Consider the following 15,671-nt stretch of genomic DNA (forward strand, 5'->3'; position numbering starts at 1 on the left):
GTATTTTTTAATCAATATTTTATTCTCATCTTAAAAAAAGATCCATTTTATCGCGTAAAACCAAGTCTAGAATGCAATATATTAGTTGCTTTTCATTTACATCAAAACTCGGATAATTCTCACTTGTGACGTCAAAACTCAATTGTCGAATGCACGTTCTTTTTGCATGCTGGCAAGTGAGAGTCAACAGAGTTTTTATCCACAATCGAGACCATGTGCTTCAATGAATCTAATAAACTCACATTAAAAGTGAGACTACGAATCTGTATTGTTATGCGATAGCTTTGTCACCAAAATAAGCAGGTAAGTACAAAATGACTTATCTTACCTGAGTATAAAATACTCACATAACTGAGTGACTCAGATCACTAAAGTGTAAATGGAAAGCAACTATTAACAACATGGGGACGATATGCCACACTGTAACGGAAGTTTATCAGTAAAATGAATTTGTTACGAGAGTGGAATATCGTTTAACAAAGATTTAGAGTATAGTCAAACCTCCGACTTAACGTCGCATAACACAAAAAATCAGACCTATTCTATCTCTTTTTTACATTTGCTTCAATATGTAATAGAAGGCAAGAAAAAAATAGATATCTAAGAGATTTAAGTAAGACGAATAGCCTGTTTGATAATTTTATAATTTACTGCATTGAGAGAAATCCTTAAATGTTATACTTTCTGAAAATGTAAAAAAGAATTGATTTTTGATCCGGTTAAATGTATGCATCCCCTTAATTTATTAGCAATCTCTATTTTTAATTTTCCCTTCAGTGTCTCCACTCGTATTTTGTACAACGAACGAAAATTACGTCGTCGATCAATTTAGAGTTTAAAAAACGAGTAACAAACAATAGATATTATATGCGCGTGCATGTTCGTAGTATCATTAGTCAAAATCGAACGGTGGTACAAGAACAGCGCAAAAGGAGAAGGGGCAAGTTGATTGTGGAGGTTCGGCCGTTTTGAAATTCGCGATTAAGATCATATTCCACTTTATCGGTGGGAAATCAAGAAACCTAATATCCAAATATGACCACGTGCGCGCGCGCGTGCGAACACTGTCTCACAACCAGAGAACTGTCTCGTACCAGCGAGACTCTTGTTGCTAGAGTTTGAATTTAACTCTCGATGCGGCTAGCTATAATCTCGCAGAGTACATTTAATTCGCTAAAGTCTCGGCTAATCCTTGATCACAACAAATAAATTACTATCGTTGCGTTCACGCTAAAAACTTCCGATTTCTCGATTATACGATTCTACAACGAGCTCGCGAAATCGAACATTGACGAAGATGTCAAAGTTATCAATAGGAACATCTTTATGTGTGTACAAATACTCTACGTATAATACCAAAGTCGTCAAATACAAGATGTCTCAGATTTCTCAAGCACGCTCGCACTATGGATACTAGAGAAACGAAATAATCTTGCGGTAATTGTAAAATTACTATTTATTTACTATTAAAATATTATTTCTATATATATATAAATTTTTTTTTTTTTTAAATGAAATCTAAAACGCGATGTACCTATGATGTGAGACATCTTGACGTACGACAGAATCAAGAGCGAAAAAAGCGCATCTTAATCAGAGCGATTTGATAAAATAAGATAGATATTCCGCTATCGGCCCGATGTATCGTGCGAAAGCTCACACGGCGCGACGCTCGTTTAAGCTCGCAATCGACAGCTTCGCGGCGCGGCGTCCGATGTGGGCCGTTGTTACATCGCAAAATATAAATATGCATATCGCTATAGAAAAATATCGGTGCCTCGTTCGAGTCTAATCGTTTGGCAATATTTGACACGGCGTTATAAGTACACAAAGCTGACGAGAGCCCTTTGGACCTCTCGAGTTTGCAGCAACTGAATCGTAAGAATACTTTCGATAACATATACTAATAATATATACACCTAACGATGTACCCGTATATATCTTTTAAAACACATTTGATATTTCGAAGACATCAAAAATTGGTGCTACGAATTTGATTAAAATGGCGAATTCATTCCCAGCTTCGTACCAAATTCTAAACGTGCTCTTTTCTGGTACCTGACGTTCACTCTGAGAAAGAGAGAATAGAAACATTAATTAATTTCAGAAATTGCAGCGAACGCGCCATAGACGACTAGAGGCATGCAGAAAACGATAAACTTACTTGATCTCTTGCCACTTGATCAACTCGTTAACCGCTAATGTCAGCGGAACAGAGAGTAGAAAGAACAACGGTACGTGAATCGGGAAATTCTCAATCTTCTTGCCTTCCTCCCGCCAAAACCTGCGGAACGCCACACCGGAGAATACCGCTTGCACGCACAATCTATAAGACAATAATATGTACAACGACAGATGTATTTAGAATTTAATCTGCAATCTGAGAACTCGAAAGGACAAATTTTTTTGCGACAGACTGTTATTCAGTTCGATCTTTTATACTTACACGACAAATACGCCAAGAAACCAGGTGCAATTACTCATGGGATTTTTCTTCCATATCGAGTATTCCCTGTGCACAAAGCTGACAGATATCGTAACTGAAAGAAAAGATATATGTTAATGAGCTTCCAAGTATATTATTATTTCTGTGTGTCAGTATGTATTGCTGTATTAGGTTGGTATAAAAGATTTGCCATGTCTCTGTTTTATCCTGATTTTAAAAAATTAATTAATAATGCATCATTTTTTCAAGTGGACGTGGACATGAAAAAAAAGACACGATGAAATAAAATAATAAACTTGAAGGCAAAACAAGAGCTCGTTTGATTGAAAAATTGAAAAATTAACAAATTGAGTAATTTTGTTTTCAACAAGAGAGAATTTGACAAACTGTGGACGACTAAATTTTTTGCCCCAAGTACGATATGTCAAAGAATTAACAATACGATAGAAAAAATATTGCTAGGATGTTCGAATTACCGAAATGCAGGACTATGAGGGTGAGAGCGAAATGTTGCACGACCAGAACGACGATCGGCCTGCTGCCCCAGCCGCCCCAGATCTGATCCCGCGGATCTGGATATATATACAGGCACTTGGAGTTCGTCTGCGGCACGTAGACGGGGCAAAGCGTCAAGAACGAGATGCACTGCGAGAGGATCACTGTGATCACCGTCGGCAAAAACTTGCTGCCGTAGCACCATAGCACGAATAGCGTGACCTATAATCGCGCGTAAGGGATTATCGATGTTTATTCTCCTTCAGCTCCTATTACTTGCTTAAATTAATGCTGATAAGTAATCAGTATATACACACACACACACACACAAGACCTTTTACCCTAATGAATTTCCTTTTCGCGAATTCGCATACTTTCGTCTCGCGAATCATTTGGAGATAAAATATTGGAATAAAATTACATACGTATACGTTACAAAGAAATAAAATGAAAAAAAGAATATGAAAACAGCCTTCTTCTTTTTATAAATCGAGTTTCTATTTGATTCGAACTATAAATGAAGCACGCGAGTTTCGAAAGAATTGCCCATGACCTCATATATATTTATCGCCTTTCTCACCTCTCCGTTAACTACACATTGATTCTTCCCAGTCGCGCGTTGCATTATCGTCGAATCTATCGGCGTGGCGATCATTGATGTCGATAATATGGGGATTATCAAGCAGCACAGCCAGAGTACCTGGTCGATGGAGAACAGTGGCGGCAGCAGTAGAAACGCCGACAGCATTTGCATAAATGAGAGCGTAACTAAGCAGCACAGCCAGAATTGTATACAGTTCCATAGATTCTTCATATAATGACGAGCCTGTGGGTGTGCACGCAAAGAAAAGAACCGTTTATTGTGCCTCGTTACCTTCCCATTTAATTTCTTGGAAAATACACCGTAAATACCTCCATAATGAGATGAAAGATTGCCACGGGGTCCTCGCGTTTCACACTCAGCGAACACGCGACGGAGTTGAGCGCTCTACTCAGGTCGATGGGAGAAATTCCTTGATTCTCCGTAGTAGGTACCAACACGGGTACTTTTTGACACACCTGGGGGTACAAGGGCTCCACCGCTACTCTGCAATCGATTTAAAAGTCTTTAGAAAACTTGGATACAGAGAGAACCGATCACTTTCGCAAGATCAGAAACTATATATGGATCTTTCTCGAGATGAACTTGATTCTGTTGATGAAATTTTTGAGAGGTTACATGCCTGAAAATTTAATTGAAAATGAGGCTGGGCAATCAGGGAATTTTCAAGACTCGAGGAAAAATATTTTACTTCCGGGATGTAGGATCACACTAGACGATTGCAGTCAGACGTACACCGCGATTCTCTGTGTACGCCTGGATGGACGTTTGCCTTTGTGGTGATCGCGTCTCTAAAAAATCTTACCGATTCGATCGATAACAAAGATTATAATTACCCTGCGTCAGCCTGCATGAAGATTGGCATGTTTTCAGCGTTGGCGGAGGATCCAAGCACGCATACCACCTCGCCGTAGTCCTGCATAATGTGCAACATCTCGCGAGTCACTGTAGTGTTGCAGTCGGTGAACAGGGATACGAGCAAAGGAACGTTGTCTATTAGTTCGATGTGCGGACGTATCTTATCTATGCCCCTCGGCAATTTAGCCTGCGCTCGTAGAATAAGTATCTCATGTATCATAAACGTTTATTAAGTTTAATCGAGAAGGAGATCTGCCCTACCCTGTTCGACAGATCAAAGTTGACCGGCGCGCTTTGCTCGGTGCTGTCGGTGAGGCAGCTCAAGGATCTCCAAGCTTCCTGGCCTGATCCTAGATCAACGCTCTGCACCAAAACGCTGTCCTCGCTTCTCACCGTGTCCTGCTCCCTGCTCGACAGTTTGTTATCTCTGTAGCATTATCAAACCTTGTGAATACCATCGCATATCTTTATAGAAATCTTTTTAGTTTGGCATTAGATATCACAGCAACCTGTGGCTCATCGCGCTCTTGACCTGCGAAGCCCCCGTGTTGTTCCACTCGGTGGTCTCATCGTCGAACTTGACCGTTGAGAAGTCCGTATTGATAGCGCTCGGCGCCGACATACTCATCGCTCGGCTGTTGTTCAAGTTGTTGCTAAAACGGGAAACATTCTTTCTTAGTGGATACTATCACGCGCTTGGTATTTCGCTAGTGATAATGGTGGGCGATAAGAAACACATCTAATGCTAAGAAGCCAAGAGAATACGTCAGTTTGCTGCCCAAAAGTCTTTTGGGACACGGCAAAGTTACCATGACAAATAAATGAGAGAATTCTCTCATCATGCCGCACATTTCTTCTCTTGATCGATCAACCGTAGAACGCGCAAGAGATTTTAGGTATTTAAATTTTTTTCTCGCAATATTTTTTTATTAGTATTTCATTTATATTTATTGCTTCAAGTCCATTTCTTTCAAATCCGTTTATCTGAATATAAATGATATTTGTTAAATTTCCATTTTAAGTACCTACTTGCAATTGTACGATCTACGGTTAATATTTTGCCGTTTTAACTTGTGTTTTGTTTTTCTCTTTTGAAGCAAAGCAAAAGTCTGATTTTATATTGTACAGCGTATAGTGAGCTATTTCTGCATGTAATCGGCGTAACGTACCGAGGTAAGACACGATTAAGCAAGTGGCTGGCCTCGTCCATGCAGGAGTAATTAGGCTGATGAGATTGGGCTGTGGGTGAGGGAGTGGGTGAGGACATGGCTGCTGCCTGGCTCACCCACCAACCCACTGGACTCTCGGACCTGGCATTGTCATGTGTGTGTTAGTTACAGTAAAATACATATGGGCGTGTATCTTCTTCGCGCGAGTACGCGTGTATTCGCATAATCATATCCTTGATGGACATTAACTCACTCATACGCACGCATACACAGTAACAACAAAATTGCTTCACACGTTAAGGAACATGTAATTGAAAATGTATGTTTGCAAAGTATCTATAAAAAAGAAATACAAACAAGTGATAATAAAGTAAAATTAATATGCCCTGCGTTAATATGCCTTGAATAAAGATAGAGATATTAGTACACATGTTAGGGGAGATATTAGGACACTGCAGCCAAATGATTGCGACCGTATCTTTTATCGAGATTAGTGACACTGCAGAATGTCTCGCGGAGAAACATGTCTGAGATTCAAGCTTAAACTTGATTCGATCTTTAATTTTCAGAATTTCCAAAACGTTGTTTCAACCATTTACTCATCCCTTTAAAAATATATTTAAAATATACGGTAATTACTATATCTATATACATACATCTTTTTTAGGATTTTTAGTTGCAACGGCTTTCTGAACGATTTATTTTTAAATAAATCTTTATATGATGTAAAACATGGACACGCAAGTTACGTTGCACTCAGTGTATACGACGTGGATCTTGTGTATTATTTCATGAGACATTCTGCGTAACAAAGATGACCATGCAGCAGATCAATATTAACAATAACAAGAGTAAAAAAGACGTATAGACAAACATATACGACGGGGGCATATGCGGATATCTCTCCAGCCATTGCTGTCTCCTGCAATATACACGGACATGATTTACATTTGAGCCTCGTGGTAGCTCGCTCTAACAAGAATAAGAGAATTAATGCGTCGTTAATATGCATGCAGCTATCCCACGTGCGTGTCTGATCCTGACGATTAACCCTTTCAGTTAAAAACTTTTTTTTTTTAAATATATACTTTTAGATTTCTCATTTTTAAATCTTTTCTTCCATCTCCTTTCTCTTCCTCAAAGGAAACATTTGTCTAAAAACTAATCAAGGTGATGAGGATCACGAGAACGTCGGATCAGATGGACACTGATGGTAAGAAAAAGTCACGAATATGCCCCATATGAAAATCCAAGAGACATTGAGAGAAAAACGACATCGCGCGTCTACAACATAGGATACCTGGCCCCCTCGCTGAGTAACGAGATGTGGCAATTCCATCCGCTCTCCAGACCCATTTTCTCTGAGAAAACGCGCGAGCGCAGCTCATTTTCCTTGCTGAAGTGGACGAATCTTATGCACGCCCTGTCCAGTTGCTCAATCAGTTGCACCTGTAGTCAATAATGTACATCACTGCGTGTTTGCAGTAAAAAAAAAGAAAATTTAAAATAATTTAAAAAAAGAAATAAAAAGAAAAGAAAAGATTCGACCACATAGTAGTTGGCGCACCATATCGGTTTGCGCCTGATATTGCATGGTCACCATTCCGATGAAAACCTGATTACACTGCACCTCGAAGCAGCTTTCGACGTCGCTCACGTCATCATCCTTCGTTTCGTTGCACAACAAGGAATCTGAGAAGAGAAAGTCACGTTTTCTTTGCTGCAGTTGAAATATTTGCGAAACAAATAAAAATAAATTAATTTTAAAGATCAAAGTTACAGACAAAAAAATCCGTTCAATTAGTGAGTAGTGCACAACCTGTCGAATGAAACTGCCCTAATATTCCTCGTACTCTGGGATCGAGAACGTTTCTAAAGTCCCACGGCAAAGGGGTCGGACTCCTGTGCGGCGTGTACAAGTGTTTGCTATCAGCAGGCAGTTCCAGATATATCTCGGACATCTTGTCGCTGATGGCGCGCGTCAGCGGTCGGTAAGCGAATGCGGTGCAGTACGAGGTCAAGCTCGTCCTCTGGTAAAAGTCCTGCACCTTTTTTCTGCAACGACAAAAGAGGAACGTATTATTATTATTATTATCAAATTATCGCTATCAAAAGAGGGACACCATTATTAAACCAGAGAGAATCGTTACATAACACGTAAACTTTACCACGGGACACGGGACCAAACATTTTACAAAACATATATAATTTTCCTTATGTAATAAGATGTTCTAGAATACGTTGTTTAGGAGACTGGATGGAATTAAAAGCGAACCATGTACCTGTCTGATGCGGAAAGAGGACAGAGATCGTGACCATCCCAGTACTCGATGCACGAGTCTAGAATTACGTCGGCCGTTCCTTGCGTCAACAATTGCAGACCGCCACCGCTGCGCTCTTTCACGACCACGGTGACCATATGAGGAAACGGGAACTTCAACTTTGTCGCGATGCTCAGCGAACGCGCAAACTTTATATCCCGCCTGACCATCTCCGGTTGCTACCAACAAAACGTTTATAGTTTGCTGCCGATTGACAACTTTTATTCGCTTTTGTAACAAAAATCATCCCCCTCTGAACGATATCTTTTTAGAATGGCAAAGCTTAAAAAAAAAACCCAGTTTGATTAAGACTGTTTTTAACCAGCTACACAAACTTCAGTTTGACAATTTCTGCGATTACACAGAACGCGCGAGCACGTTTTAAAATTTTGACGGAGGGCGATTTCACTATGACTCTACACGTGAGTTTGAAAAAAGGAAAAGCATTATCCTAAATTCTTACATGCAAACAATTATTAGTAATACTTACTACATGTCTAAATGTACACAGTTGTTGCTCCAGTTGAAAGATCTTTTGCGCCTGGTCCTGGAAGCCGATCTGCTTCGCCAGTTCGCACAGACATCTGCTGAAATTTTAAACTTTACTTTTCGATTCTTTTGAAATTGGATTTTGCAAGGATTGAATCAATGGCAATCGATTCTAAGAGAGAGAGAGATTAAGGACGCACATACCGTCTGTTGGTCACTGGGACTAGGTTCTCGTTATAAAGAGCCTCGCAAGTGACATGGCAACAGAATTGCATGTAGTGCTCCTGCGTATCCATGTTGCACGTGTTGAGGAGGATCGCCAGGCCGAGCGGCTTCAGGGAGTTGAGATGTTGTCGCCACGATTGGTCGTCGAACTGCAGGCGGAACGGCAGGGCGTGATCATGGGTGAGATCCAAAACCTCGGCGGTGGAGTGCGACATATCTGCGACAAGCATCGGATGTCGTTACGTCGCGCACTCGACGACTCTCGTTGTCTCTCGCGTCCTTCCTTACCGTGCTGAACGTAAGACGTTCTATTGGAGTTGACCTTGGTCTCCTCAGACTCTTGGTTCTTATCAGTCGTCTTGTCCACGCTGCCGGTACTGAAAAAAACAAACGGGATTGTAATCGGCATCGAGATACCGCGTAGCACCGTGTGATTTCACCGTAAATAAAAGTTACGTCAAAACTCCTTTGTCTCAGGGGGAGAAATTCATAAATTCTTGGACTTTTACTCGGATTCTTATATCCCCAACTGGGTCCGCGCGCGACTATAAGATGACTACCTTGAGCTCGGCGACAAAATATTGGCGTTACGTAGGAAAAATACTTTCTCCGCCGTAGGATTAGGCCACGAAAGAATTCCTTTCTTATCTACGCAGCACAGTGCCTACAGAAATATATATAGAATGTTTTAGACGAATCTTTGACAGAATCATTGCCTACTGGTACTAGAGTATAACGTCACAGTCACGTCGTGCTACGATACTCACAGTCACAGAGCCCAGTACGTGTAAAATGCTCGCCGACCGCGACATCATGTGCTCCGTGCCAAAAAGAATATTGAAAAAGTACTCTTTGAGTTCCAGCCAATTATACACTACATCCGGATGACTGGGACCATTGATATCCGCGTCTTCAAAAGGATCTACAAACTAAATTTAAGGAAATTATAAATTAATTAATTATTTTTTTTTTAAATCAAATATAATTCATCAAAATCACAATACGCTCTGTAGAATGTGTGTATTATATTACGTACATGTAATATACACTTGGTATATAAATTTTAATTTGTAAATAATGAATTTCTAAATTAAATACTGACCTGGAGTTTCTTTGCGGACAGATAAAGCTTGAACAATGCTTTGAAACGGGCCATGCCGAAGCAATTGAGGACGATCCAGCAGGCGGGAAACATCAACGGCAGCAACGGCAGACTAATGGTGATGGGTTGCAGCAAAAACATCTCACTCCAGTGGCCGGTACCAAAATAATCTGTCAAATACAGATAACGGAGCAGATTGACCACAAGGATAACGATCACGAGTATCGGATAGGTCAAGTGCTCGATGCAGCAGATCATCAACAAGTGACGCTTGCGATTGTAATACGTGACCGGTCGATCGAGAGCTTGATCCAACGCCATTCGGAGATTCATCAGGTATGGCGTTTCCTGAAGTTTGTAGATTTTGCTCTTCAGAGGTGCGCGGGCCTGCGGCGTGGAGAAAATCTCGTTCGCGCTGTGTACCGGCGCACAGTAGGTCTCTTTCGCATGCAAAACAGGAGCTTCCGCATCCTGCAATTCAAAGTTTACGTAGAAAGCTCGATTCTGCGAACCGAGTTTGATTTCAACAGAATCTCTGTGTAACTTGGACATGTTGAAAACTGTGAACATCTCAGAGAAGTCTCGGTCGCGAGAGAGAGTTGAATTCACGTACGTCGTACGGCACGCAATATCCAGGTGCTTGCTGGCCTGGCTTCATCACGATTATGTCACCGGCCACTAATAAAGCCCACGGCAAGTTGACTACTTGACCATCGCGATACGTCCACTGCAGGGTCAGGCAAGGGGATTGCGGACTGCACAGATGCGGATAGTTGTCGGATTTCCATTGACATGTGGAACGTGCAACTGCAATTTCGAAATACACACGTGTACGTATAATCGTTGCTACTGTGAGAAGCTTCATATGGGATTTATACAAAAACTGCGCGATATTGTTATGCAGGCTATTCTATTGCTTGCACGTTTAATTTTGAGATGAGATAAATGTGTGTGTCACACAGATATGAAACGTCTTTATTGGTGTCTATTTAAATACGTACCATTGAGTTTATCCAGAAGACGTTTCACTCTATGAGGAATTTCCTCGTGTCGTAATTTGTTATCCAATATCACCAAGATAAAATTCAATACTACTAAACAACAGACTGTCAGTCCTTCGTACGGCAGTGTCGAATACCTGCAATAATATATTTATTTACTGCAGGGAGCTGGTTGTCAGTTGTCAGTTGTCACGGAGAGTTGTAAGGTGAGAAACGCGGTCCAAGTTTCACACAAATGTGCCGCCCCGTTTAATTAATAAATACCATGTTTCATTGAGCGTGAAGAACGCAACGATGAGAATAATGGCGTTGATCAGCAGGGCGATTGCGGAGGTCCAGCAGAGCGTCGTATATTGGCTGCGATGATGTAGGGCATCCCTCAGCCAAGCTCTATACTTGCTGAATATAAACGATTGTCGCGATATATAAGTATAAACTTGATATAAACATTATTGCGCTTGCTCGAAATAATCACAATCGCTGTACAAGATACTACTTATTTCTCCTGCGATCCTCTTCGTACTCCTGCAGAACGCGTGTAACATCGCGATGCAGAGTATCCAAGGCTACTGCGGTGGTCAAGCCTAGACTGCCTAGAGTCTCCTTAGGTTTAGCCTCAGTACTCTCGTCGTGTCTCTTGGTGTCTCTGCCAGTTAAGCGCTCGCTCTCCATTTTCTACAAAAAGCAACCGAATCAAGAAAGATTAGTGTCAGTTGTCACTACACGTTGTTAAATTGTTAAATTAGTAAAATGTCAATATATTCTGCTTTGATCTTTGATGTTCCAAGTAACACGCGACAATCCTACAGTGCTACAGTCCAATTCGATATACAGCTTAACTAACGAAATGTGTTTTATCGATACATACATTGATAACTTTATTCTCGGTAAAATAAATTAATTTGTAATATAATCGCCGTGTTATTGTTGGCATGACCAAAATTACGAGCAAAAGATGCAATCAAGCGGAAAAAAGTCAATAGGAGGTTATAAATCTACAAACTCGCTCTTGTCGCAGGAAGGAATCGTTGCTCCTTCCCTTGTGCTCGGCACTCGAGAGGTAGCGTGTAGCGTTTCGAAATTGATCGCAATTTAGCTCCAATGCAGCAGGGATCGCATATTTTTCCAAGTCCGCTCGCGAAACTGCGACGAACAGTACTCAAAACATGTTAATCGCATCGCTCACGACTCACGATTCTGCTGGGCCCTGGGCACCCGTATGACCCGTACCACTGCACCACACGGCACCACTGGGCTGGACTGGCCGCTGGGGCCTGGGGCCTGGGGCACCGTGTGCGATCGCGATCGCACACTGATTGTCACTGATTGTGAGAGAAAGAGAGTGCGAGAGAGAAACATAAACGTAATGTATAATGAATATATAGACTGCGCGTTCTAGTCATTGCTTTAGAAAGAGGAAAAAATGAGCTTTATAGAAATGTCTTTTCTATCTAATGTATTATAAAAATTAACAAGAAAAAATAACACAAACTTACACCAAATAATTAAGCTCGTCTTGATTGCTCTTCTAACGTAAGATATATGTACTCTCACATAATCGAAATAATATGTATAGACTCTATATCTCACCTTTTAATAATATAATGTATAATTTGAAATTATTGCGTATATTATCTTATCATCACCAATGTCATCATATCAACCGTCGATAATGCAGGATTCGCGCGCGCGTGTGCGGATTGACAATGCAACAATTTTTAAAAATTGCATACAATAAATAAAAGCAACGCTTTTAAAATTAAGTAAATTAACGCATACAAATAGAATAGAACTGCTGCTCGCTTTTGATTTGTATTATCATATTCGTATGCGTTAATTTTGAAATGTCAATATAAAATTATATTAAATTAGATTAAGGTAAAGAGGAAAGTAACAAGTATTATTTTTTTTTATTACGTTTATATAAATATTATAATGTCATATGTATATACTGACATATAATATTCATTATAGTATATAATATAAAAAATATATGTAAGTGTATAATACCTACATATTTAAATATAATCAAGTACAATATATCGAGGACGTTGTGTTTTCTCTTTTTTATCGGTGAAAGAATCCCATGAACATCAGTAAATACTGATACAGCAGTACAATATCGACGTAAATCTGCGTTGTCGCGAAGACAACCTCGTCGGGACTCAATTCTATTCTGCGTCCACCCATGATCGTTTGCACGTCGAAGTAGAGATACTGAAACGATAATGCATGAAACGTACAATTTTTAATATTGCAATCTCGTGCCTACTTGTTTATATCTATTACAGTAAATTACATGATTATATATATGTATATTCAAAGTTCCCGATTGACCTTCGCGCGCAGTTGACGTTTTTATTTTACTTGATTTAATCCATTTATTATAGTATAGCTCAACACACGTGCCATTTTATTTTTGTAAATTGCCACATTGAATTAATATTAAGAATTATTGTAATCGAGAAAATTTAAATAAACACATTTGCAGATTTATTAAAATTAATATATATAGCTTCTAGATATATGTTTAGATGTAAGAATTCAAAAAACTGCAAAGTCGTCAAATTAAGATGTTAATGTTAATTGTCGATTAGATGAGTTTTCCAAGAATCCAAAATACACTGACCATGCACAGCAGGAGCGTCCCAATGATAGAGATTATCAGGCGTAAAACAATTACGTGGGTGAACAGCAGGATTATTAGCAATGTAAAAATGGCTACGATCGAAACCAATCCAATCACCATCAGCAAGCCTGGCCTCATTGTCAAGTCAAACTGTAATTTCATCATAATAACGATTCTTGTCATTTATTCTCTCTCTCTCTCTCTCTCTGCTTCTTTGTCTAATATACTTACAATTAGTATAAATGGAAATAAATTAAAGAAAACGTAATCAGAAACTAAATTTCTGAAAAGTATTATATTCCTGATTCAATATATGTATATACATATATAAATATATACATGTATTGAATCAGGAATTAACATATATATTAACATATGTTAAAACGGGAAATATAATGTATATTGAATCTCGACAAGTATAAACATATACAGTGAAAAAATTTAACATACAAGCTTCAGTGTGACACATGTTAAATCATGAACGTATCATGAACGTGCGACAAAAGTATAGAATAAATAAGAGGGGGAGAGAGAGAGAGAGAAAACTACCCTGGAGAATGTTGCCACAAGAGCTATGATTGTCGTGACGGCGGCGGTCATGCCCATAACGATGAGGATCACCTCGATGCTGTAAAACACGGAGACGAAGGCGGCCAGGTACGACATTGCTAGTGTCTGCGATTCATGAGAGATTTAAGTGGATTAATTTTAATTTACGTAGAGAGAGAGATTACCAATCCGTTGCGAGGAAAAGAAGAAAATGTCGAGAGATCGTACCAGTAGAAATAGACAGATGTAATTGAACGGTGGCGTTTGCCTAGCATGCACCGAGCAGGCTATGGCACAATACGCGACGATGAAGAACACCCTAAAATACAAGCGAATGTCTTAATTAAACTAAAGTTTACAAAATAAACGGTACAATTAATTGCAAGTAATAGACGATTTTTTAGACCTATATAAATAAAAAGAATCAAGTGCGAACAGACAGCATGGAGAGAGTATTGTAATATATAAATATAAAATGGATATATTATAACATAATATTGATATGTAATATCTAATTTCTATGTAACATGTATATTACAATATGTTTATGCATAGATATTTTAGATATCATATTGTTAATCATAATATTATTTATATATCATCTGCTCGTTCCCTCTCATTCCTTTCCATTTAATATAGTCCTAACAGAATTAGATCAGGGCAGACAAGAAATCTATCCTTGGCTGAGCCTTCCTTAGCTTACATGGCAACAATCCACAGATACCAGTGTACCATCATAAACTTCTGCGCTTCATCCCTGAAAAGTACGTCCGAAAATCACACTAATATATTTATACAATACAAATCAATACAATAGAATTAAAGAATGGATCGTCGAGATACCGGTTTCTCTCCGGTGTATACTTACACGAACATAAAGATGGATATGACGAGGATGGTGAACATGAGCTGCAGCGTGAGGAGGCAGAAGACTTTGCGGACAAAGCCCCTCCGGACGATGACGTCCTTGAAGTCGCCTATAAACTCGTCGGCCTCCTCCTGCGGCAGCATGTTTCTCCTGCGCTGTTCCCGCACCCAGGCCTTGTACAGTTCCAGATTCTCCCTTTCCCTCTGCGCTACCATCTCGTCAGTCACCGTGACGGTGTACGGTCCCTGGAATCCAAATAGTTGATAAGCTGAAAGTGTCGCTGGCGAATCTTTTTGATTACACTACTATTAACAAACGAAATTTTAGAATTTATATCAAGATTATTATTTTTTTAATTAGGAAATCAAAGCGAGAAGACAACCGTGTTGAAAAAATTTTAATTTATCGAAACAGTTGAAACATTTTCTTTTGCAGAATTTTAAAAGAGAATTAAAGTGAATCTGGCAAATCGCCAAATTCAACGAAAATTAAGATCCGCTTAAGACTCGCATGATTGAAATGTCACTCACGCTCTTCAGTTTTTGGCCTTTGATTAACGGCGGTAATTGCGGAGGACCTGGGATATGCTGTGGAATCCGCTGTTCTTCGATATCGGTTTCGTCGGACCGCATTGGACAGGCCGAATAGACGTACTCGTTAACATATATCGAACCTCTTGCTCTACTCTTATTTATGTTGTGTATTAATAATAGTACCTCCTAAACATGCCTACGTGTATAGCCGAATATAGCCGAATCTGTAGTCAATCAATCGCAGCTACGATTAACAAATGAAGGTATAAGTGGACAAATATACGCTATACAAATCAAGTAATCGCACTAAATATATCAGCGGGTGCACGTACCATTTATTTTTAGAAATATTACAATACGCACACACACACAAGAGACAAAATAT

General features: G+C 39.5%; 2 protein-coding genes across 6 annotated transcripts; both read right to left on the reverse strand.

Annotated features, from left to right (window-relative positions):
• Position 1: 1 nt before the first annotated feature.
• LOC112454774 (transmembrane protein 94) lies at positions 2–11,965 on the reverse strand. 5 transcript variants are annotated; one of them, XM_025016346.1, is made up of 25 exons: positions 11,711–11,965; positions 11,204–11,382; positions 10,972–11,106; positions 10,708–10,844; positions 10,320–10,513; positions 9,707–10,177; positions 9,372–9,533; positions 9,165–9,268; positions 8,893–8,981; positions 8,584–8,821; positions 8,381–8,477; positions 7,852–8,069; positions 7,389–7,624; positions 7,137–7,261; positions 6,870–7,018; positions 5,570–5,710; positions 4,910–5,053; positions 4,662–4,806; positions 4,379–4,587; positions 3,854–4,028; positions 3,522–3,767; positions 2,923–3,163; positions 2,447–2,540; positions 2,165–2,326; positions 2–2,070 (listed from the first exon to the last, which is right to left on the reverse strand). In XM_025016346.1, the coding sequence occupies exons 2-25, from the start codon at positions 11,377–11,379 to the stop codon at positions 1,998–2,000; spliced, it is 4,161 nt and encodes a 1,386-aa protein (XP_024872114.1). In that variant the 5' UTR covers positions 11,380–11,382; positions 11,711–11,965; the 3' UTR covers positions 2–1,997. The 5 variants fall into 5 exon arrangements, with proteins under 5 accessions (XP_024872114.1, XP_024872113.1, XP_024872112.1 ...); XM_025016345.1 differs by having other exon boundaries at positions 4,662–4,827; positions 8,381–8,474; positions 11,711–11,964; XM_025016344.1 differs by having other exon boundaries at positions 4,662–4,827; positions 11,711–11,964.
• Positions 11,966–12,712: 747 nt separating this feature from the next.
• Positions 12,713–15,385, reverse strand: LOC112454792 (protein lifeguard 1-like). The gene is made up of 7 exons (XM_025016381.1): positions 15,284–15,385; positions 14,754–14,998; positions 14,589–14,642; positions 14,114–14,204; positions 13,886–14,011; positions 13,337–13,486; positions 12,713–12,924 (listed from the first exon to the last, which is right to left on the reverse strand). The coding sequence occupies exons 1-7, from the start codon at positions 15,383–15,385 to the stop codon at positions 12,775–12,777; spliced, it is 918 nt and encodes a 305-aa protein (XP_024872149.1). The 3' UTR covers positions 12,713–12,774.
• Between the last annotated feature and the right edge of the window lie 286 nt (positions 15,386–15,671).

Source organism: Temnothorax curvispinosus, unplaced genomic scaffold (genome assembly GCF_003070985.1).
Source record: "Temnothorax curvispinosus isolate PA1 unplaced genomic scaffold, ASM307098v1 QBEX01005330.1, whole genome shotgun sequence".
NCBI classification, from domain to species: Eukaryota; Metazoa; Arthropoda; class Insecta; order Hymenoptera; family Formicidae; genus Temnothorax; species Temnothorax curvispinosus.

What these genes read in the sequence shown, in the direction of transcription:
- LOC112454774 (XM_025016344.1), bottom strand. Translation starts at nt 11,379, where the DNA reads ATGGAGAGCGAGCGCTTAACTGGCAGAGACACCAAGAGACACGACGAG. An exon ending in CCTCTTTCCGCATCAGACAG is followed by an intron (nt 7,625 to 7,851) that starts GTACATGGTTCG and finishes TTGTCGTTGCAG; the next exon opens with AAAAAAGGTGCAGGACTTTT. An exon ending in CCTCATAGTCCTGCATTTCG is followed by an intron (nt 2,541 to 2,922) that starts GTAATTCGAACA and finishes CTTTTCTTTCAG; the next exon opens with TTACGATATCTGTCAGCTTT.
- LOC112454792 (XM_025016381.1), bottom strand. Translation starts at nt 15,385, where the DNA reads ATGCGGTCCGACGAAACCGATATCGAAGAACAGCGGATTCCACAGCAT. An exon ending in ATATCCATCTTTATGTTCGT is followed by an intron (nt 14,643 to 14,753) that starts GTAAGTATACAC and finishes CGTACTTTTCAG; the next exon opens with GGATGAAGCGCAGAAGTTTA. An exon ending in TTGTGGCAACATTCTCCAGG is followed by an intron (nt 13,487 to 13,885) that starts GTAGTTTTCTCT and finishes ATGAAATTACAG; the next exon opens with TTTGACTTGACAATGAGGCC.